The sequence below is a fragment of the Phoenix dactylifera genome, chromosome 3, assembly GCF_051530095.1.
Source record: "Phoenix dactylifera cultivar Ajwa chromosome 3, Ajwa_hap1_PhDact_Kaust_v1.1, whole genome shotgun sequence".
NCBI classification, from domain to species: Eukaryota; Viridiplantae; Streptophyta; class Magnoliopsida; order Arecales; family Arecaceae; genus Phoenix; species Phoenix dactylifera.
Genome location: NC_143192.1, coordinates 11,040,251 through 11,064,846, shown reverse-complemented (window position 1 = coordinate 11,064,846; position 24,596 = coordinate 11,040,251). Strand labels below are relative to the sequence as shown.

The 24,596-nt window shown below is 40.2% G+C and overlaps 1 protein-coding gene and 2 pseudogenes across 4 annotated transcripts; 2 read left to right on the top strand and 1 right to left on the bottom strand.

Moving 5' to 3' along the window:
* Window positions 1-2,734: 2,734 nt before the first annotated feature.
* On the top strand, window positions 2,735-4,199 carry LOC120105465 (cytosolic sulfotransferase 14 pseudogene; annotated as a pseudogene). Its single transcript, XR_015976126.1, has one exon. The product of XR_015976126.1 is annotated as a cytosolic sulfotransferase 14 pseudogene (transcript).
* A 4,301-nt stretch (window positions 4,200-8,500) lies between these two features.
* On the top strand, window positions 8,501-17,502 carry LOC103706995 (uncharacterized). 3 transcript variants are annotated; one of them, XM_088717776.1, is made up of 5 exons: window positions 8,501-8,753; window positions 8,870-8,936; window positions 9,051-9,996; window positions 12,796-12,944; window positions 16,773-17,502. In XM_088717776.1, exons 2-5 carry the CDS (start codon window positions 8,890-8,892, stop codon window positions 17,335-17,337), a joined length of 1,707 nt encoding a protein of 568 aa, XP_088573902.1. In that variant the 5' UTR covers window positions 8,501-8,753; window positions 8,870-8,889; the 3' UTR covers window positions 17,338-17,502. The 3 variants fall into 3 exon arrangements, with proteins under 3 accessions (XP_088573902.1, XP_088573904.1, XP_088573903.1); XM_088717778.2 differs by having other exon boundaries at window positions 8,870-9,996; XM_088717777.1 differs by having other exon boundaries at window positions 8,501-8,936.
* A 4,214-nt stretch (window positions 17,503-21,716) lies between these two features.
* On the bottom strand, window positions 21,717-23,350 carry LOC103708204 (protein ASPARTIC PROTEASE IN GUARD CELL 2 pseudogene; annotated as a pseudogene).
* Between the last annotated feature and the right edge of the window lie 1,246 nt (window positions 23,351-24,596).

Below are 24,596 nucleotides of genomic sequence, written 5' to 3'. Positions count from 1 at the left end.
GCCATTGTTCCAAATTTGAATTAAAGTGCCTGCCTTGTCCTAGAGTCGACTTGGACCAAACTGGAGTCGACTCGTCAACAGTGGAGACGACTTGGGCACTTAGGAGTCAGCTCGTTCTCAGGAATCCAGAGAACCCAATTTCTGATTTTCTTCCTCGAGTCGACTCGGGTCAACTTGGAGTCGACTCGGCTGACTTGAGAGACGACTCGAGATCTTCGGGAGACGTCTCGCTCTCAGAGACCGAAAAATTGATTCTCTATCTTTTTGAACTGATCTAGCTCGGAGTCGACTCGGGCCTTACTGGAGTCGACTCGGCTAACTTGGGAGTCGACTCTGGAACACCTGGAGTCGACTCGTTCACAGGATCTCCGAAACTGACTCTCTGCCTTTTAGATTGCTTTCCTCTGGGAGTCGACTCGGCTGATATGGGAGACGACTCGTAGTCTTCGCGAGTCGGCTCGTTGACAGGGTCTCAAAAACTGACGTTATGTCTTTTTGTCAGCTTCTCTTTGGAGTCGACTCGGGACCATCTGGAGTCGACTCGCCAAGCACCGGAGTCGACTCGCAACCTTTTGGAGTCGTCTCGCAAACAGGGTCGAAAATTCATCGTTCTGTCTTTCTGTCTGTTCTCAGTCGGAGTCGACTCGGAGAGTCCTGGAGTCGACTCGAGCTTGTGCCAGAAACTTCAAGTGGAAGGGATCTTCTGTTGCTCCCATTTTGCATGATCGAGGGCCCCTAAGAGCTGGCTCTCCCTCTGTCGGCCAGCTGGGGCCCTGTCAATTCCTTCTCAACATGAGGTGGCAACCTTCCACGATTGCCACCCCTGGCAGTAGGGCCCACAACACAATAATCGAGCCCAACACCCCTAACTGGGCCTCAAAAGTATTGGGCCTAGTTGGTTTTGGGCTCGAACATTATAGTCAATCCAAAGCAGCCTTATTTCTAACGATCGAGACTTCATGGGGTTATTGCCGAGACCAATCTAATCACTCAACTTGCATTGTCCAATCTTGACCTATATGTTATAATAGTTTTATTTAGTTTTTCCAAAAAAATTTTTACTTCTAAGGGTTGTTGTTTCAGAGTTGCTCCAATCTTCGGCTCCAGCAAGAAAGGAGTGCAGTAAACCCAACTGTCAGATCAGCAAATAAACTCACTCCAGCCACCATGTGGCCTAATCTATTGTTTAAGAGCAATCTACGGAGACTCAGATGCCTTGCATCAATCACTTTGCTCCATAAAATGGCATAAATGACGATACCGATTCAAGTGGAGCCATGAGAATAACAGGGTGACTTTTTGAGTGATATTTTTTAGTTACTAAAGCTTTTCTTGATTCTTTAAGCTTTATTTTCTGCCAGAAAAGGATGTATCATCTACCACTCCATAACTAGTATAATCCTACACTCCAATCAGGCATTAATGAGTACCTAGACTCAAATATCAAACTTGTGGCATCGACCTCTTCTCCCCAAAGAAGTTCAAGAGCATCTCCAATGGATGCCTGCCTTCTTATCCCATCTCTGGATCTCCTCTCCACCAAAAAGGCCTTTTCTGCACAAGGTATCCATCATTTCAGGGACTATTCTCACAGGTTGTGTTTGTTCAGGATTAAGAAAAAGATGGAATAGGAGAACCATGAGGGGCAGAAGAGGACGTGGAAGAGCCAAAGGTGCTTTCCAGGGAGGCCTTTTCCATAGAAGACCCTTGGAGCAACAATCTCCCAGTTTCCATGCCGATCCTATCTCAATGTTCTCCGGTGAAGACCCTTTGGAGCAACAATCTCCCAGTTTCCATGTCGATCCTATCTCAATGTTCTCACCGGAGAGAACGCAATTCCTCTGGGTTAAAGGAATCATTCCAGCCAATGGACCACCAGGCCCCTCCATGAAGGCATCTCATCCTTTGCCCTAGTAACTACATCAGGCGTGGTAAACCCTCCGTAGAGATTCCACTTCAATTCGACCTCGGTTCCCCCTACACCCACTTCTTGCCCCTTCAACCCCACCAAATCCCATTTAATGGCCCCCTCCCAGTCCTAGTTTTTTTTTTGGGGGGGGGGGGTACATGCCCCTCTTGCAGTTATTTCACCTCATCCCTCTCGCATCCTACTAAAGAAATTTAAAAACGGGAGCTCCTTTAGGAGTGCTTGGGTGCGATTAGGTTTAAAATCAGAATTAAAATACGAATCAAAATAGTTATATTTTTCGATATGTTTGGCTCGTTACTGAAACCAAAATGATATCAAAATAAGATTTAAGTAATATGAGAGAGTTGAGATTGGATTTTGAGATCAGAGCATTAATTTTTATTTCCTTCAAGAATTAGAATTGAAACGAGTGTAAGAATCCGTACAAACATATATTTAGTTTTATATTAATTATTCGGAAAGGTTTTGGATATTTATATAGAACTAAAAAAATTTAAAAAATTATTTTTTAGATAATTTTTTTGGATGAGAACCTCGTTAGTTATAAATGGTATAGAGCGGATCAACCATTAGCACGAGATTTCAGAATACCTCCCAACAAAGAAAATCCACCAACACTTTGGAAGCAGGGCCACATTCTTGATGCTTCCGACCCCTCGGTGGGAGAGATCTGTCGAAATTACTTTGACGGGGTCGCTGTGATGACAAAAGCTAACTTGTTTTTCCGTTTTAAAAGGAAGATAAGGGGTGTCGATTTGTCCCAGCCGTCGCATCCGGCCAGTAGACAGCTGGAGTCCGTATGTTATTGTTTTGTAGTGCTATGCTATGTTAAAGGTTCCTCTCAAATCTCATCCTAACAACATATTTCTTCCGAGAGATCCGATAAAGTTGGGACAATCGTTCCTATTGTCCATGGCTCACTCTCAATCCTACCCCTTGTCCAAATGCCTGCCTTCCCAAACCGAAGAAGAGATGGAAAACCAGAAGAGGACCTACCAATCCTTCAGGCACCTGGTTTCCACCCTTCCGAGTGTTGATGGTGTCTCTTACCTCCCCCTCCACTGCTATAATGGCTGGTATGCGAGCCTGCCTTCATTGGTGTCCGCTATGGTCGCCCGAGAACACTTCAAGGCCCAACCTACAGACGTGCTCCTTGCTACCTGCCCCAAGAGTGGAACCACATGGCTCAAGGCCCTTCTTTTTGCGACGGTGAACCGCAGCTCTCACACCAATTCTCACCCACCCCTCGCCGCCCTTAGCCCTCATCAATGTGTTTCCACCCTCGAGTCAGCGGTTTACATCAACGATCGCATCCCTGACTTGGATGCGCTCCCCTCACCGAGGCTCTTCGGCACCCATATCCCCTTCCAATCACTACCGGCGACTGTTTTAGACTCTGGTTGCAGAATTGTCTATCTGTGTCGCGATCCGAAGGATTGTTTCATCTCCTTGTGGCACTACATCAACAAGCTCCGAGCCCAGGATAATATTGAGCTCCGGACTCTCGATGAAGCTCTCGAGTACTTCTCCAATGGGATCTCCCCCTTCGGGCCTTATTGGGATCATGTGCTAGGATACTGGAATGAGCATCTGGAAAGGCCTCAGAAGGTCTTGTTTCTCAAATATGAAGAGCTAATGCAGCACCCTAAGGTTCATCTGAAAAGGTTGGCGGAGTTCGTTGGGTCTCCTTTCACTGAGGATGAAGAGAAGGAAGGGGTGGTGGAAGGCATCATAAGGCTGTGTTCATTCGAAAACTTGAGCAATTCGGAGGTGAATAAGATTGGAAGGGTAGAGCTGGCGGTCGGAACAGTGGAGAATAGCTTCTTTTTCAGGCGCGGTGAGGTTGGAGATTGGGCGAATCATCTTACACCGGAGATGGCTCGGCGATTGGAGGAGATTACGGAGAGCAAGTTTAGAGGTTCTGGTCTGAGCTTTTAGATTATCATGAGATATCGTAGATCGATGTTGCTTGCTTGCATGTCATTTCTGTGTGCGAAAGTATGTGAAAGTTGCGCTTATGTATCCAGTATCCATCATATAAGCCTACGAGTCTCTTACTGATAGTGCAAGGCAACTGGATGGTGCATAGCCCTTACCTTTCTCCCTCCTTTCCAACCTCCAGATTAAAACCCAGTTTATATAGCTACATGCGTTCCTTTTTCTTCTACGCCCTTCAGAAAATGATTAGATTTACCTTGTAAACAAACAAGTATGATGAGAGGTAGGATAAACTCCTCTTCAACATGAAGCATTCTAATCGTTCAGCATCTATCACTTAGTGCTTCATAAATGTGTATCTCATATATCTGTTTATATGCGTCTGGGTTGCTTTGATGCAATGGCAAGGGTTGCAAGCAGGACAATCTTAAATTTTCTTGGAATCCACCAATAAATAAATGCCACTTCAGGTGGCTTCCAGGAAACCCCTGCAAGTGGGTGAGTTAGGCCTTGCATGTTACTCAATTCGGGGCAAAGAGAGGGTTCCAGAAGATATTATTTGGCCCCATAGTTGTTGTTGTTGAGCAAATAATTGTAGCTGAATAGATACCGTCCACAACTTCCAGGGGACACAACCATCTAATTGAATGTCCAAAGTGATGATTGAATTAGCAGAAGATGTCACAATTATAAATCCTGAAGATAAGCTTGAAGAAATCAGTACAGTATCTGATACCTGTTAGGCAATCTTTGGTCTCACTTCCAGGCTTCCTCCATTGCTGCTAAAAAAACAAAGCAACAAAAAAAAGGGGCAGATAAGAGTTAAGCCCTTAACAAAGGGAAGTGTCCCCTCCCAAACAGTACAATAGCTGTCCGTCCCAAGAGATAGCCTCAACGGAATCCGAGGAGCCTCAAAAGAGTTCCAAGAAGTCTCTACCCTAGCTAGGCTGATGTTGTCAGAGACAACCTGAAGGTAGCTAGGAGGTCAAGGGGAAAGAATCTCATGAGTATTCAGAGGGCTCAAAGATTAGAAAACCATTTCCAAGGGGTTCATGCTTCGGGTGCAAGAAGACATGGATTTGTTTCACCTTGCAGCAGACATAGCTGAATCAGCCACCTACACTCCACTACAGACTTTTTGTTCAAAATTAATAGCACTTGGATTCAACCACAACGAACTAGAGAGTACTTAAAAATAGCACTTATTTGATTCTAGCTTCTCTGATTCCGAAGTTACGGAGCGGGTGAATACAATAAAGAGAGAGAAACTTCTGTTAGAATTGCTCCAACAAAAATAGCACTGGCATGGATCTATCTTTCTATTGGTATGGACTTATTTGGAGATGCATACTCATGCTCAGAGTAGAAAAACAAGTCCGCTCAATTCATACTTTCAATAAATTGACGGTGCAATTGCACCGTTTTTCGAGATATAATGTCGAAAGCAAGATAATGAGAACCAAAGATGAGAACAACCTTTACTGTTTTGTGCATTAGGTAATTTGAGTCCATGGTGAGAGAGCATATGTATGGGGCACTGGATAGGGCATGGGAACAAGAATCACTGGAGCCCTAGGAACTACATTTCTAGTAACCGGCGCACCCGAACCATATGGCATATGTGGTGTGGAAGAAATGAGAAGTTTGCCAGGAGTGGCAACAAGAGGTCCGCCCACTGCGATAGTACTTTTATAAACACTGTGAGGATCCATACAAACATTTGTTTAGTCCCACATCGATTGTACAATAAATAGACCTAGGATACTTTTACAGGGCCAAGAATCCAAATAATATCGTCTGGTTAGCTTTTTTAGATCCTCGGTTGCTATAAATGGTATCAAAGCGAACTTGACCCATAGCTTATCTCAATAGAACAGTACAGCTTGAACCCATTTAGGTTGATCACGATATTTATGATTGGATTTGTAGTATTTATGGTTGGCTTTGAATGGATTTAGATTCCTAGCTCGGTGAGGATATTAGGACTTAAAAATGAAGAGAGTATATGAGGATTTTATCGGGTATGATTAGTCCAATATCGACAATGCCTTGAGTAAATCTTGGGTACGTATACAGGGCTAAAAAACCCAAATAATGCCTTCCGGCTAGATTTTCTGGCAAGATCATGGGTTGTTCATCAAGTTCAGATCGATGAAGTACTCCTTTGCATGGCTTGCACTTGGAGCAAATCTCTAATTTTTCTACCACTAAATCTCAAAATTTTGTCAAACAAATCTCTTTTAGTTTAAACGCTCTTTGCTTAGCCCCCCGCCACCCATCGCTCCACCTCATTGTACATTCTACTATTGCCGATCTTCAATGGTAGCTCCTTGTTTCTAGTGCCCTAAAGTTGTCATAATGCTAAGAAATCAAGATCTTCAGAGTGGAAACAAAGTTGAGTGAGCTTCGACCTAGAAACCTAGTGCATGCCCCAGAGGCCACCCAAACTCTAGCCCAAATAGCTCGGAATATGTTGATATAGCCAGAGCAGCAATGATGCATCACACACAAGCATGGCATAGTTTGTTGATGCATGAAAAAAAAAAAAGTATAAGTTAAAGTTAAATCGAGAATCCAATTAAGTGATTAACCAAACTTAAATTAAAAAAAAAATCAGATATTGGATGACTGTCACTTAAGACAGTAACCCGAATATAGAATATCTAATTCGAATAAAATCCTTCAAATCACCCTGCATGCTTGAAAAGTTCAAACTTCTTGTTTGTTCATTTCGTCTTTTTTTCTTTCTTTTCATCTTCTTCAAGCAACTAGGGCTTCAGAGATCTCATCCACTTCTGATTTTCACATGGCGGTTACAACAGACAACAGTCATGAGATGCATTCGAGGCACTACCGATGTCGTCTACTTCGATGACGACCCATCTTGAGCGGTATATCCTTTATGAAATTGTTAGTTTTTATTATTGATAAATTCTTGTTAAAATTATATTTGTTTAATTGAATTTTTCTTTTATAATCATACATTTATTACTAATTCCATCATTGTATTTTACTCAAATTTGATTAATATCCAAAAAAATATCTGATTTATATATATTCGAATAAAAAAATATGGATATGTTCAATATCCGATTCGTATCCATATTCGTTTAAAACAAATATGGATATGCTTCATATCTAATCGTAACCGTATCCATTTAGAACAAATATTGATATTAATTTTGATATCTATTTAATATTCGTATTCGTATCCATTTTCGTTAAAAAATATAAATATAAATATAGATATAGCAATATCTGATATATATCTAATATGCTTGAAATGCGGAGCAAAATTTCTACAACTTTATAATAATGTTCAAAAATTATGTAGAATTTCTTGGAAAACTAAGCCTAAAATTCAGGAATAAACTTTCACGTGTTTATAAAATTCATGCGGGAAGGCTGTTTAATTATGTTACACGTGTGCACAGATGGAAAAGGAGAGTACACCACGTGGTTGGGGACGGAGGGCTATTCCTCGTCCAACTTGCACAAAGTAAAGTTAATTATATATTTTTAATTTTTTTTCAAAACAAATTAACCCTGAATATAATAAGTATCAACAATATTTTGGAACCAACGGTAAATAAAAAAGCCAGACAAACAACCCTAACAAAGTAGGGTTAGCCATCCAATAAATTGGCAGACTTGGGTTTGAGTCTAACCACACTTGCAACCGCATAGGATGGGGCTCAACCATATAACCATTCACCACCTATTTGATCTAAAACTGAAACCGAAAATAGCAATAGTCGTCATTACTTACCAGATTTAGCTGGCCAGAAATGCTAGAATCTTTGATGGACACCGTATGTTACCAAAATATATGGTTGAGTGTGCTTATGTACAAGCAGAAGAGCCTAGTTACGAGACCTCGTCAGGTGGTCCTTTGATAGTTCGGAATATCTGAAACTCCCATTCCGCTCACACGGCGCCTTATTTGGTGTTTTTCACCTGTGAGCCCCCACCCCTTGAGCTTCCTCAAGGTTAACTTTGACGGGTTGGTATAGGACGGAGGATGTAGAGGGGGCGCTAGGTTCGTCATTAGGGACCCGAGCTATCGTGTAGTGGTGGCTGGTGGCTGTCAGCTAGCGGAGACCTCGGTCCCCAGTGTCGAGCTGAGGGCTACATGAAAGGGTCTCCGATATGCGTGACGAGTGTTGCAGGCTCGCTCCATTATTATGGAGGGCTACTCGACCACTATTATAGGGTGGATTCAGAAGGGTCCGAGAGTATTGGGGTGGGACCATCTCCTACTCTGAGACATTTGGGCCATGGGTAAATATGGGGAAGCCTTCCTGGTCAGGCATGTTTATAGGAAGGCTAATGGGGCGCGGATTGGGTGGTCTCTTATGTGGCCAGTCACACAGGCGGCATTTTGTGGATGCAGGGAGGAGAGCTGCTGCTTAGGGCTCCCTGTGATATATTACTTTTTAATTTTATTGGGCCTCTCCTGTGAGGCACCCGCTTTAGCAAAATAACAAAAAAAATAAAAAAAACAAACAAACAGTCGTGCACCGTGTCGATGTTACGTCCCACTCACGGGAAAAAACAGTGGTGTCCTCCGGGGTACAGTGTACCTCTCTGCATCGGCACCATTTGTTCAATGGGACTATTAGAATCCAACGGCTGCCATCTCCCTGACGTTAAAAAAAAAAAAATCCAGCGGAGAATCCTCGTGTTTCACCCTCTTCACGACTTCATCGATCACCCGATCGTTGCCACTGCGCGGCCCTGATTTCGTGACGGAGCAGCCAACAAATTCCAGCTATAAAATGATGCAGTGTCCAACTCAAATCCAAAGCCTTTTCCCAAATTTTGGAGGCTATTATGATGTTCTGAAGAAGAGGAAGAAAAATATAGACATATAATTCTCCACTTGGTATTATTGTCTTTTAGATTGAAATATCAACCGTTATTTCTGTACTTCTTTGATTTTTTTTTTTTTTCTGATTTTACTTCTTTTTTTTTTGTGAATTTTGATTTGGGTTGCTGTAGGTAGCGAGGTATGTCCTTAGATGGACCTGATGGGTTTAGGGTTTAAGGAGGAAACAATTCCAGTTCGGTAAACTTGAAGCTTTTTCTTGTTAATTTTGTTAGAGCTAGCATTCCGTTAGATCTCCTTTGAACTGTGTGGTGAGCTTCTAATGGAATCCCTTTGCTGGTCCTATGGATTTAGGGTTTTATTTGAGAAAAATTGCTTTGATCCATGCAAGAATGCTGTGTTGTCAAATTTGGGTGCACCTATTTGTTTTAACTACCACAGTTCTAACTCAAGGACTTGTGGATCTTCTGTTGTTCGTTCTACTGCAAGGGATCTAGCAGTCATTGAAAGTCCTCCTGCTAAAGAAGTGTTGATTCCCTTCCCTGGTTCTGCTTCTGAGCCCTTTCCACATTTGAGGCTTGAACATGATCATTTTTGGAGCGCTTTAGAGATCGCAGAAGCTGTCGATGGGGAGATTATCAGATGGGGTCCTTCAGGAACCATCTCGACAGACACCCGAAAGCTGATGCCCGGCCAATGGTTCTTCGCCATTCCTGGCGGGGCTTTTGATGGTCATGATTTTGTCACTCAGGAATTGGCTGATAAGGGGTGTGCAGGTGTCATAGGGAATAGGGTGTGCAAAAACTGGCATGGGGGGTTCATTAAGGTGGAAGGTGATACCTTGTTTGCCCTTGAGAAGATGGCAAAGTTTGCTAGGAAAAGGTTTCATGGTATTGTGGTGGGTTTAACAGGCAGCGTTGGAAAGACCACCACAAGAACCATGATAGCTCTTGCACTTGAGAGCCTCGGTCATGTCTACCAGACCCATGGGAACTTGAATTATATGGTCGGAGTTGCTTTGACGCTGATGGGGATTCCTATGGATGCGAAGGCTTCAGTTGTGGAGCTTGGGATGGGTGGGAAGGAGGGAGAGATTTTGGAGATGGCACGAATGTGCCAGCCATCTGTAAGAGTGATTTTGAATGTAGCTCATGGTCATATGGAGCATTTCAGGAGTTTAAAGGAGGTTGCTAAAGCGAAAGGGGAGATTCTGGCAGAGGCAAAACCGGGGGATACTTGTGTGTTGAATGCTGATGATCCTCTAGTTATGAGCATCCCAGTTCCGGTTGGAGTTAAGAAGGTCCGATTCTTATCAATCATCTACATATTCTTCTTTTTTTCCCAATTTTAGCTGATTCTTTAAATTTATCTTATGGTCATTTATTGGTTGTCAGATCATGCACTTGCTACTATTTGCTGCATCTCAATTCTATTTGTGAATACGTATTTTTTTTCCAAATAGTTATATACACATTGATGCATTAATCAAGCTTGATATTTGATGATACTAATTATTCTGCGCATGCAGCATTTTAAGCTCTATAAAAAACAAAAACATTAGATTAATCATAGAGAGGATTGACTGGAAGTGATGCATCTGAATTTCCTAGCTAGATCATTAATGAGGCCTTATGGGCACAAAATGCTGTCCAAAAAGTACACATTTGTAATTATGGTCATTAAGCATTATTAACCATAAGAGACCAGTCCTCAAATTTTTCATCCAGATTTATGAGCAGCCTCCAAAAGGAATTTTCTTGCTTGCTCATTTAAAATCTATTAAGTAACCTTGGTTGGTGGGTCAATGGATTAGTTGGGGACTTCGAGTTCATAGGATTAGGTATCACCAAGTTCTTGCTTGGATGGTATCACCTCTGGCCACTTAGACAAGGGATGAGGGTTTGGTTCTGGTTGGAGCCCACCCTCGAGGGTTGCAGTGGATATGGAGTAGAAAGATGAGCATTAGCCCCTTATAATCTCAAGAGTTCACAGGATTAGATTAATAAGCACTGGTAAAGTGATGAAAGCTTGAATTGCCACCTTGTTTTCCCTATCTGTAAATATCATATGAGACAAAAGCACAAGAACTGAGTTGTAAAGTGCAAAAGAAGTGATAACCCTTCTATCTAGTAAGAGGTTAGTGAATCCTGATTTAAGTATGCGGCATACAAACACACAATTACCCCACTTGGCTGCCCAAAGAAATGCATATGATGATATTGTCATGAAAAAATCAATTGTATGATGTCACCGGCCATTCAAAAACTCTGTTTTGAACATGGAAATATTTTAGATTGGTGTTGCCTCTGTTCCAGTTCATTTTATCTATAAAAATATGTTCGGACACTAGAATCAGTTATTATGTTTTTGGACTTTGCTTTTAGTTTATTAGAGCCATAAAAATATGTTTGCACACTCAAATCAGTTATTCTGTTCTTAAATGTAGCTGTTGTTTAAGTTCATACCTTGCTTCTGGTGAGAATGGGTTGGAATCAAATGTGTACAGCAGACAAAACCCAAAAAGAAAAAATGTAACAGGGATTGGTTTATTTTGGCGTCCGCCCGCAAACATAGATATGTCAAAGGCTGGTAAACCCCAACTATTATTATCTTATCCATATAGTTCAATCAAAAATGTACATTTTCCCATAATCATGTTCCAGTAGAGGCTTCTTGACAAACTTGAAGGACAGGATTACATGGTGGCATGGCCATAGCATAGTATGTGATACTATCCTATCATGTATCAAGTGATATCAAGAAGACTTTGTAACATAGTTGGCGAAATAGGTTTGAATTACTCAAACTGTTTCGTGGCAGGTTTCTCCCAGGCAAAACTTAGTTTTATGCATAGGTTTGTCTGATTTAATTAATCTGAGCAATGACTTGAACTAAGAGTCTGTGAGAGCCTGAACCTGAGGGAACTGTCCAACTTCTATAGAATCCAAAATGCATAAGCTGGTTTGTTTTTTCAAGTTATTTAACTTTTATATAAAATACAATATTGATTCTTCTCCATCTTTGAGCATAAGGAAATCTATAGCATATTCTACCTAGTTAATAAGAATGAAAAAGAATAAAAACATTAAAATAAAATCAAATCGCTATGAGGATTTACTCAACCAGAAACATGATCAAGGCTATTGCTCATTTTCATTTCTCTTTCGGTTTTGAATTCATTATTTTTCTTCATTTTTATGACTTAAGAACTAATATAATTTGGCTTACAAAATCAAATGCTTAAGAACTAATATAATTAAGCTTTGATTTTACATATCGTGTTTTCATTTTTATGCAGGTTTTAATTTGGTTACTTGTAGAATGTATCCCATGCCTGTAGATAAAATCTTAGTTTTTATGTGCAAAATCCAGTTTAGTCTTACCAACACTTTAACATGCTTCTGTAGCCTGAATCATGGGTAATGTCATCCTTTGACTTCCCTACTTTCCTTGGAGCATTTTTTGTATAGTTGATAGAAATGGAGTGGCAGTTCTGTCAGGGTAATGGTTTTACTAAAACTTCTCTTAAAATGTCATATGTTTCATTGCAAATATAGTGAATCACATGAAACCACTGCAATCATCTTTAGTGTTACTTTAAAATGTAATGTCATTTAACAATCGCCTTCATGCCTCTTGGATGGTTTTAAGAGTCCTATACTATTCACTCCTATCAAGGGCTTTATCCTCAACATAGTGCAAGTTCTCTCTTGCATTCTTTGCTACATTCTTAACTATTTTTTATTAGATCTTCCCGTCCTCTCTTGACCATTTGATCAATTATTCATGAATCCAATCCTCCTGTACTTATCACGCTTGCCTTTGGTTGAGCATGAGTGTGCCATTTTATTTGAATCACTAGTATTTTTTTTTTCTAACAAAAAAAAATCTTAAGTCAAAGCTAGGCTGTTGAAAAAGCATGTTCTCCTTTTCTACAATCAAAATTGGGTTTTTCTGTCTCCTTTTATTCTCTTTTATGCTCGTTTCTATTTAAGAAATAATCATAATTCATGTCTTTCCCCAGCTCATAATAAGGTATTCAACAATTCAATGAGCATTGAATTCTGATGGTGCTCTATATTTTCTTCTTTGCCTTTAGGTGCTTTTCGGCAGTCAAAGAGGTTGTGATGTCAGGTTGGTTTTGGCTGAAAGCATAGATGGAGGCTGTGCAACTCGTGTAATATTAGAAAGTACAATTGCCGCATATCGTAACCTGCTTTCATTCGCAAGTGAAAAGACTTCAGAAATGTAAGTTAGTTTTATCATTCCCATCTGTGATGTGATGTATGAGTAATAGTATCTGTTTCTATGTTTGCTGTATAATCTTGATTTTTTTTTCTAAAATGCTTATTTTTGAAATACAGCATCCAAAAAAATCAGAAATAAGGACTGGTAGTTAATATTTACTCATAGTAAACATGGAAAGTGTGAGAAGACACATTCCACTATCGAGTTGACAACGAGTTGGTAATCTCTTAAAAAGAAACTGAAAAAGAAAAAGACGGGATGATGTAATAGCATATGTCTAGCTCAGTTAGGATCTCGAAGTAACTTCGAGCAGTTTGAACCACACAAATGCTGGCCATTCCAAAATTCAATGCAATACAAAAATTCCCAAACTAAATCTAAATCCAAATAAGCTGCAAAAAGGACGATAATAGTGTATTTATCTCTTTCCAGACTTTCTACGAAACTGTTCGATGGACTACTCCCCAATTAATTTGACCATATGTCTGATAGTTATGTTTCTCAACTGAACAAATCCTGTTATGTTAAGGTAGAGCCAAATTATCCTTGCAAGCCAATTTCACCAAAGACTCAACAGAAATTACTGTTTAGCTGAATTGAAACAATCTTTCCCTTGGTTTCTCACAGAATTTAATTGCTACTATCATCCACGGACCTTCTGTTCGCAAGATATCTTTTGTGCAGAACCCTGCCCTATCTCGGTTGTCTAAAGAAATAGTATAATCATGACATGAGATTTATATTGCACACACATGCACACACACACACACACACACACACACACACATATATGTACATATGTATGCATGTATATGGTCTGATGAACTGTAGCTTGTTCCTCAAAAATTGATGAAAAAATCCGTTTGTCATCTATTGCTGAAACATATATCACATCATGGTCAAAAGCAACAAAAGGAACTTCAGGAAAATAGCTGAATGATTTACACTTTCCTAACAAAATGTTGTACTGAGATCAAACTCTAGCACCCATACTTGTTGGCATCATATCGTACTGGATGTACTATACCATACCGAGTATACCATACTGTACTGGGCATACCATATGGTACTGATACCAAACTAGTATGTGGTATCGTACCATACCGACACTCGGTATACCAATTCTTACCGTACTGTACTGTGTACCGATACTATAATAGAATGGTACCGGTACAGGGTCCGGTACCGAGATGGCGAACCTTAATTTTGACCATGCACTCATCACAAAGTCGGCATTGCTTTCCATGTTGTTGAATTACTAATACATATAGTGGGCTGCAACTATTAGGTGGATATCTATTTTTAATAGCTAGCTTCAACAAAATCTCCTCTTCCCTGCTTCTTCCTTAGTTAAACAATGCTCATCTCTTTAAAACCCCTTGAGGTTCAAATCAAGTGAATTTTTTGGACATGGAATCTCTACGTTCTCATATTTGCATATCATTGCCGCTTTCTATAATTATATTACTGCTAAAGCACAGCCATGAGTGTTGGAAATTTAGAAGAATAACTTAGTCACAGTAATTTAGTATACATCCATCAAATCCTCCACTGAAGCCCAACAAGGCTATCGTACTGCCTCAAATTGCTTAGTTCGGGGCGTATCGATCCATACTGGGGGCGGACCAACATGGTTCCGCCCTTCGCTTTAAGAAACTGGTGAGAGAAGCGGAGAGGGAGAAGGAAAGAGAGGAAAAGAGAGAGGGGGAAGGGAGAAAGGGAGAGAGAGAGAGAGAGGGGTTCGAGAAATTGCTGGCGAAGCCCCTACAGACGACCAAAGGAGGAGAGAGGGCCTCTGAGCCCCCTCTCTCTCCCTCTCCCTCTCTCTCACCTTCCCTCCCTCCCTCTCTCTCTCTCTCTCTTTTGTCTGAGCTTCTGTTTTGTTTGAAACAAGGCTCCATCTAGTCGAAGGTGGAGAGGAGAGCTTCCGAACCCCCTCTTTCTCCCTCTCCCTTTCTCTCTCCCACCATCTCTCTTTTCCTCTCTCCTTCTCCCTCTTCCCCTCCCTCTTCGGTTTTCCTTTTTCGATAGGCAACGAAATATGCACGGTTCTATACCTTACTATACTGCCAGCCTACTAGCATGGGTGCTGGTTCCAGTATTGTGGAACTTGCCCGATACAAAATTGAAACCCAAGTCAACTATGTGGCAATCTATCCATCTAACTAATAGAATGAACAATTAAACTAGGCATTTGTATCTATACCTTTTCGAGTGTCCTTGAGCCAGAAAAAGCCATCCAATTCTGCTGGTTGTTGAATTTCGACCAAATTTTTCAGTGTCAGAACTCAGAAGAACAAGAATTCATCTTAAGTTCAAAAATGGAGGTTCAAGCTTTGCAAGCCCTCCATACTCGTCTATAAGATATGCTGTTCCTGAACATCTTTGAAGATTTTATGTTCTTAAATTGAAGGGAAACTTGATGATCCAAGGGAAAGATGAAGGTCAGATATTATTGGGACTGCACTTTTTTGGACCAAGAAGTTGTTTAGGAATTAGGATAAGTGGGATGTTCTGAAGTAGAATTCTTTTACCTAGGCTTCATAACATAACAAACTATCAGATCATTTCTTTAACCTTACAGCCTTCGACATAGCAACAGAAATAGAACCTTCAGATCTTCCTCATGCTTGGCCCTTGAAAGGAGCTTCAATGGGTAGATTGTTATTTTGCTATATGTACTATTATCATAGCTGTCATCAAATGGAAAATGTGGAAGGAAAACACTAATGAGCCTAGAGGACAACTATTAAGCGAGAGGTTTTCAACTATTCTTGGAACTAAGCCTAAATATTGTGTTTCTGCATCTAAACATTGTCAAGGTCTTCTCTTGGTGTGAAAGTTTCTTCAGATCCTTCTTTTTTGAAGTCTTACCAAGCACGTGCTTATTAATGTGCATTTTTTATATTTAAATGACTTTTATTCAGACATTGGAGTTATAGGGAAAATTATACAAGTTCTGTTATGTTTTCCAATTTCTTTTGAAACAATCTTCTTTTTCTATGTTGCTAACTTGTATTTCAAGAAATATTAACTTTTATAACTCTTTGATGTCTGGAAACATCTTTTTTTTTACCTTTTTCCTCACTGGAGATACATGGTGGGAATGCTATCCTTTTCCCTGCACAAAAGCTGAGCTCTTTTTTTTTTCTTTTTTTTTTTGTGTGTGTGTGTGGGGGGGGTGGGGGAGGGGGAGGTGGGTTTCAAATCCAGCACCTATCCCCAGCACAAGCACTGAGGGGTGGCAACTGGGTGGACCCAAGTCCCATTGGCCAATGTGGAAACATCAATTGCTGTTAGTTGGGCTTTCTGCAAAATTTCTTTATTTAATGCGTCATGTCACCTTCTTAGTGATTACAAACAAGATCAGCTCAATTTGAATCTTGAAAATTGCTATTGCAGCTTTCTGCTAATCTTAAACAGGTTTCTCTGTCTTGTGCTTTGTGTTGATGGCTCTCTTGTATTCTTTCTGATTCAGTCTAAGGACCTCAAGTAGATCACAAGCAAGCCAGTTTCTTTTTTTTTTCAGAAATGCAGAGCTAGGTATTAGAGAGAAGTAAGGTGATGCATTCTCCACTTAACTCATTCCAAGCTCTTTTTTTCATGAAATAATCCATGTCGGTTTATCTAACATCAAAACCGAAACTTCATAGTTGTCAATATAAGATCTGGTCTTTTGATTGACACCAGCTATATATCATCTAAACCAGTGACTCCTGTTTTGCAGTATTTCATGTCCATTCTCAATATATGGTCGTAAACTATGTTTATTATACATTCTCAATATATTCTATATTTCACCTGATTAAACATGGTTTGCTTATTCAGGGTTGAGTTTAAGATTCATGGTCCTGGCCTTCATTTAGCAATGGATGCATGTGCTGCTGCTGCAGTTGCCATATCGTTGGGTGTGCGTCTCCCCCAAATAGGAGAAGCCTTGTCAAGATTTAGGCCTGTTCGTATGAGGTCAGAAATGGAAATCACTAAAAATGGTATCAAAATCATCAATGACACATACAATGCCAATCCTGCAAGCATGATGGCTGCGATCAAGTTATTGAAGTCTATGGATTGTGAAGGCAAAAGGGTTGCCATACTTGGAGATATGCTGGAACTTGGTGCGGCAGAGGCTGGGGCACACGAGCTTGTGCTGAAACTTTGCTTTGATGCCTGCATTGCATTGGTTATGCTTGCTGGGAAAAGATTCACTGCAGCTGCTGAAAAATTAAATTTGTTGGGCAATTCTAATATTCTTTGTGCCCCAGACTCGGCTTCCCTTGTTCCTAGAATTGCAGAAATATTGACCACTGTTGATGTTGTTTTGGTGAAAGGCAGTCGAGGGATGCAGATGGAGAAAGTTGTTGACACAATCAAGGTGATGGATGGCTGGTAGATAGGATGTCTGCATGATTGCAAGAAGTTTTTATGTAATAAACTGTTGTTTTTATACTTAGAAGAGAGTTTCAGTGAGTAATTTCGTGAAACAGCTATATATTTTTGTCATGAGAATGTAATTTATGATCTGTGTTATAGTAAGAATTCCATTTCTGTATAGAAATTTTGTTCCAATTTTCTGTGAAATGTAAATTCTGTCTCATCTTACCTTCATGAAGCACAAGGTCGCAGGAATCTTCAGCGAATTAACTGAGATTTCTATTATATCGTAAATATTCTATCTGTAGAAGTGCAAAGTGTTGTACAATTTGATTTCTATAGGGCAACATAACAGGATTTTTTTTTTTTTTTTGATGGAAATCGCTAGGGTTAACCACCCGGCTTTTATTGAATGTAATTATTTACAGTGGTGGTGCTTGTACATGGGATTTGTGGACATAGAAAATGGCCGAGGAGGGTGGGTGTATCCATGGCCCTCCCCTATCGAGGCCATGCGGAGATGTGACCACGAACTGCAGTCTGAGGGAATCGAAGTAATATTTTCAGCACCTCCTGAATTTTTGGTTTTCACTTGCCTTTTTAGCATAGTTTGAAGTCCTTTAGCTGAAGAATCCTGCATTGTAGCATCATCCTCTATGAGAAGGTCTCAAATCGAAATATTCTAGCATAACAGGATACTGCATGGCAATTAATCTACTTATTGTCCGGTACCATGATCTTAGCTCAAAATTCTGAAAATCAAGATTTGAAAAGTTTCGGGCACCTAATATCTACGAATTTGTGATCACTAAATGAAAATCTTGGTAACATTACAAATATTGTGATTGATGTATGGCAGTGGAATATTCAAACCATTTGAATTTTGGTCCATGTATGTTTTAGGAAGCACAGAAAACAGTATGGATCAACTTGGATACTCGATATCATGCATTTTGGCACCAAAGCAACCATACTATGCCTAGGACCAATGAAGACTTCCCATACATTATTTTCATGTGATTGCCATTCTTAGTCTTTCAAAAAAGATCATCTCTTGGTATGAATTCGTACTGCAATTCTCAAAGCAAGATAAATTATAATACTACGAACAATATTATTGATAAAATAATAATAAATTACATCATTAGAACTTATTTTCTAGTCTGCTAGTAAAATCTCATTCTTTGTGGTTATAAACTTGAGATAGAGTCCCATATTTGTTGGTGTTGGGGCCTCCTAATTCCTGAACTCTACTAGTGGCTATTCTAATAATGGTCATTAGACTGGCCATGTCGTATCTTAAACAGTATGGAAAAGTTACCTTGTCAACCAATAACTTAGTCCCATGCAATGCCACATGCATGTAGAGCAGGGTTTTGTGATGTGAAACAAGAAGCTTATAGAGGTTCTGAGTAATTTTCCATGCTTCTATCCTCTAGACAAGATAATTTTCTTTTATGGGGCCTGCTATAGAGGTACCATGGATGCATGGATGCAGCAAGCTTATGACCCACTCAAACTCAACTCATATGTTCAATAGAGCATAACAAGTTTCTCTAGGTTAGGGTTTATTTTTGACCTGCCCCAGTCGTTTGTGGACAATTAAGACATAAGCAAGCAAATTCATCTGTAAGTGATTGATTTGGCAGAGTTTTGTGCCATAGATTGTAGGATGAAATATAGTTTTAGTGGCATTTAATTTACATATTGATACCATTTTTTTAATTGGATCAATTAGAACAAATGATTGATCAATTATTGCAGGTATTGCTCCATCGATCGAGTAAACCATCAACCAATTGCAGCCCTTGACCAATCATTACTGAAATCTAGTATGATTGGTCAATGATAATTGATTGGCAATTGATCAAGACATAATTGATCAATTTGCTGAGCCAGGTGGCTGAGTATTAATCAAGATATACCATACCAGCCTGAACCGGACAGTACGGAACGTATTATACCATATCGATTTAGTACTGGTATCTGATACGGATGGCGTACCGACACTCAGTACGCCAAAAAAATATTATATCATACCGTACTAATACTGTGCTAATGTGGCACCGGTACAAAGTCTGGTGCCGAGATGGTGAACTTTGCTTCACACAAGACTTAATTGAATTGATGAGTGATCTTTTATCAGATAGTCATTGATCACTTGATTAAGTTCGCATCGAGTTCTTTGATTGCCTCGTTTCTCAAAATTTTTCCAAAATTAAGATTGAATCGGCAACGTAGTAAATAAGCTAATTTTCATAAAAATAGTTGGAGATAAAGTAAAATATGCAACAATAACCAAGGATAAACTAAAGCAAAAAAGACAAAAGATATAAAGGCCAAAAGATCCGACCATAAGTTTGAACAAAGGTAACATTGTGGAAATATGTTATAAAAGTATTTCCACTTGCCACACTGGGGAAATAAAAGTATTAATTTTCTCATATGTAATCCCACTCACCACATATCTACCTGTAATTCCCACATGCCCAATAATTTGTGCAGACGATCAACTTGCATCATGTGTTCCCATGTTATTCCTATACATTCTCCAATTGTCACTTAGCTACTTAGTCATCCTTTCATCTTCATATGCCAGGTATTCTTGCTAAACTATTAGAAAATTCATTAATAAATGACCGAATAATTTAGGTGTCGTTTCATATGCATCTATGCTATATTTTAATTTGCATTAAACAAACACAAAAAAATATTTGAATAATCTATATTATAAGTACATATTATGATTATAATATTATATCTGACCACCATGACATCAAATTATTTTAAAGTGATATAATAATTATAGTAATTACTGCAACAATAATTTAAAAATAATATTAAATTTTCTATTGTAATCACAAAAAACGATAATCATTACAGTATAATAAGAACTAAATAGTTCACTATTTTCAAAGAGATGATCATAGAAGAATTTTGGCTGAGTTATTTTATATCTTTCAGTGTGACAAAAGCAAATAGCATTTGTAGTTTTCAATTACAAACGACCAAATTGAAACAGTTTTTCCAACTGGAATTTCAATTATAATATCTCAAATTGTGGCTTGTATTTGAATCGTAGACAATTGAATTCCTGATAAATAAACATCCCTTTAGTGGTATTCTAACCTATTGTAGAGGATTCTTAGATTTTGTTGTTCCTCTTCATTAATATGATGTGTGCAGTTATCTATAGTTTTACTTTAGTCAACTGGCCAAGGTAAGCCATACTGTTTAGATCATCAATCTTCTCCTCGCCTTCAGTCATGCTAATACTACAATATTTTTCAAGCAACCTAAAAGCATTTCACTTGGCAGGGATGATAATTTTTGACCAAGGCTCACCAACCTGCCTAAAATAAATAGCTCGGATGAATGTTTTCTACAAATCCATTTAGTTTTGGAGTATTCAAAACTAGCTTGATTATAAAGGATTGAGTTCAAATTGAAAATTTTATGATTTGATTGAATTTCACCTATTTCAACCCATTGCAACCTTGCATTTAGATTCTGTGCTCTTCCTAGGTTATCACTTACAAAGGTATGAACTTGGTCCTAAATTTCGAGAACAATTTGACTGGAAGTAATAATTCAGAAGTTGGAAAGATCCAAAAATTCATCAAAATGTTGAATAAAAAAAAGGAAAAATAAAATTTAAAAATATGAGTTTCTAAAATACTTGCAAGTTTGTTTACTTAAAATAAGTATAAAAGAGATAAATATAACAAATGATAGCAAGAAATATTATCTGAATGGTATATAGTATCATTTGTTTATAACACAAAAACTGCTTCAACTAGTTATGAATAATTGAATAGTTCTGGATTGATTCATTTTTGGAGAATTTTTCGGTAAATCATTTAATCAAGAGAAAAATTTGAGAACGATTTGAAAATGTTCAATAATCTAGAGAATATCGTAACTATGGACATGAATGTTTATCCCAATTTGAAATCAAAGTTCTGCTGATAGCTATGGGTCTGCTTCTCAAAAGGAGATTCTTTACTTTGTTCAGAGTTCCCACTCACCTTTCATTGGCCTTGGGAATTCAGAAAACTTGAGTTTTTCAGTCAAGAGCTCACATTCAAAAGCAATTTATGATAGCTGGGGCCCTGCACTATTCTCCCTAAGAGAGAAGGACCAAAAAGAGAGCCATTAATGTTCTGGTCATGGACATTAGAGCCGAGGTAAGGACATCATAAACTAAAGCTCCATTGGTTATCATGGAATGCTATGTTGTTTGAGAAAGAAGTCTCGAGCATTGCAATACTATTGAACTGCCCAATCTCTGTTACCTCTTCTATAGTTGCTTAGAAAGAGGCTTTAGTCTCCATGTTCATGTTTTTTTTTAAGGATGTAAAGAAATTTTGGCTGGTCCTTTGCTTACAAAAGGAATCTTTCTTTTCAATGTAATCGAACAATCACTGTGATCGAGGGGCACTTATAGAATTAAACTAGTTGAAAATTAGATCGCTGGTTATCCAAGTGCAAATATTTTAGTAGTTTCCAATTGTTTAGCAAGTATTAGGCCCAAAGCCCACAAACCCATTAGCAAGATCAAATGTTATCTGAATCCCCTCCTGCTGTATGTTCCCCACAATAGACAGGCCTGAGGAGGAAGGAGCAAAAGCCAAACAGAAAGTCCCCATTCCATCCACTGGGATCATATAATTCCTCGCCGGAAGTGTCAGCACCGTTCCTCCGGCGAAGTAGAACGACACCGTCGGCACTTGCACGGTCCGGAACCCAGATAGATCATAGCACGTGTCGAAGATGGAGGTTGCGGGGGCCCATGGGAGGCCCATGGTGCCCTGCACAAACGCATTCCTCACCGCCTCATAGGCTAACACCGGCAACCTTGTCACTGCTGTCCCTGTGTCCATGATGACACCCCCGTCCCCCATTGCCGACAAGCGAAACACCTCCTCCGGCACCGGCAAGCGAATTCCCCCGACGCCAAGGCCCACAAGCCTAATGTAGTACAAACTAGGGGCCCATGGGTTTCTCATAAGCGGAACCCACATCGCACTGGTTGGAACCACCGCACCCCGGCCGAAGACTATTGACCCTGGCATCTCCATCCCCCTGCTAGCCAGACAGTAAAGAAAGGCACCGCCAGTTTGCCCGCCGAGCTGGGCCATGAAGGACATCGGGCCTCTGCCAAGGCCCAGTAGACCTGCGGCCCCGACAAAGAGTCCGCGGTTGCGGTGACCGCATCCGATGGCCACATTTCGGACCTCGGTTTGCCCAAAAGTCAGCATCTCTAGGGCCATGGTGCCCTTGGTGTAGGATCCATCCCTATACGAGACCTCATACCGGCACCATCCTGCTTGGCACCGGGCGGCCCGGTCCAGTAGACCGCAAACCGTCGAATCACATCCGACATTGTAGAAGGTGGTCGATTGGGCTGGGTCAAAAACTGGGCCGGCCTGATGGTAGCACTGGCTGCATGGCTGGCACTGGACCCAAGTTATATCACTACCCGAATCGATCACCATGTACTGCTCTCTTGGTGGGCTCCCAACGCTTACTCGGACGAAGTATTCGCCACTCCCTTCCTCCAAACCAGAGACCACCTCCGAACCGAAATCCTGCAAGGAAGAGTAGGCCAGCCCGGTCAAAGCGGCGACTCGGCGGGTCAGGCCAGCGACCCTGCGGGAGTCCCGGTTCATTAGCTCTTGGAAGCGGTGGTGGTGGCTGGAGTAGTTCCGGCCGGAGATGGCGTCACGATGGACCAAGTTAAGAGCCCATTTGCCGGCCTTGTGGACGTGGCTCTTAGAAAGGTGGTGAGAGTTGGAGGTCTCGGTCACCAGTTCATGCACATTGAGGTACTGGAAACCTATGGTAGAAGTAGCCAAGGCCATACAATTGGCCGGTAGAAAGAGTAGGACTTGGAACACCACCATGAGAAGGAGCTCTTCCATTACCCTTGCTTGGCTTCTGATGGGTAGAAATGGTGGTGGGAGGAGAAGTAGGTGCTCACTGTTGGTGACAAGTTGATTGCACGTAGAAATATTTATAGTGACGCTGGAAGCTTTAGTTCTACTCTTTTAGCTAGGTATGCGTATTTTATTGGTTGTGCTGTTGGCTTTTGCAGTTGTATTGCATGGCCTGCTTCCTGGGTGACTACAAGAGGAGGCTGATTCAAACTTGGCTGGGTGGAGCACTAGGAGATGATTGGATGTGCATGCAATATAAACACCTAATGGAGCAATATATAAAGGGCTCGGTGCAAGCCTTTTAATTCCTTCAATAAAAAGCTGTGCTTAAAGTAGGGATATAGGGGAGTGTGATATGGAGTCGTGTTCCTACTTTTCGACAAAATGGAGGGTCCCAGACCTTTTGATGCAGAGACGAGGCCAATTCTAATAGATAGTGCTGAATAATTACGTGTATTGAAACAGTATATAGGTGATACAGGTATGCATGAATATTTGTGTTCTCTAATGACCCATACTATGATCATTACTCATTGAGTTGGAGATGCCCACAGGGAACTCGATTTGGCAGACCAAACCTGACTTGATACTTGATACTATGGGTGGATTTTGGTAATCCTTCCTGGCTCCTGTTCATAATGTTCAAGCTTGATTAGAACCCTCGTGGCTTTGCCAATATGATGGAGAGAGGAAGAAACCAACTTGAGAAGAAGATGCCAGACTGAAGGGAGCCATATAACTTACCATCCCTAAATTTTAATGATGATTTAAAACAGCTTTTATTAGAACCTTAATATCCCTGGAAACCATGGATGATCTAACAGGACCCAAATCATTTCCATTCTTAAAAAACTGCATGGATGAAGCTTTTTTTCCTGAAAATATCCCTCTTTCTGCGCCTAGATGGATGCTATTGTGGCTGAAGACGGCCAGAGCAACACTGCTTGATTTGGGGGTGATTCCTGTTCCAAGGAGCTGGAATGAATTGGCTCCTGGGCTCTTTTGAGAATTGCCCACTCTTCCACCCCCTTGTTTCTTTGGGTTCCCCCTATTCATCCATCTAAAAGTCACAACCTTCATGGAGTTTTGCAAGAAAATCATTGGGTACATCTAGCAACAAAGGTTCTGAAGTTATGCAAGCCCTAACAATTAAGAAGAGCCGAGCAATGGTGCATCATTGCTGATAAGCCAAGCTAGATCTTTGATTCCTTGCACATAACAATTTAGGACGACCAGAATATTTTGTTCAGTAAAATCAACCTTTCAAAAATTCAGAAATTCCTAAAATGTATGGAGGTTTTCTTTTTAAGTATAATTACCATGCAATTAAAGAATTGAA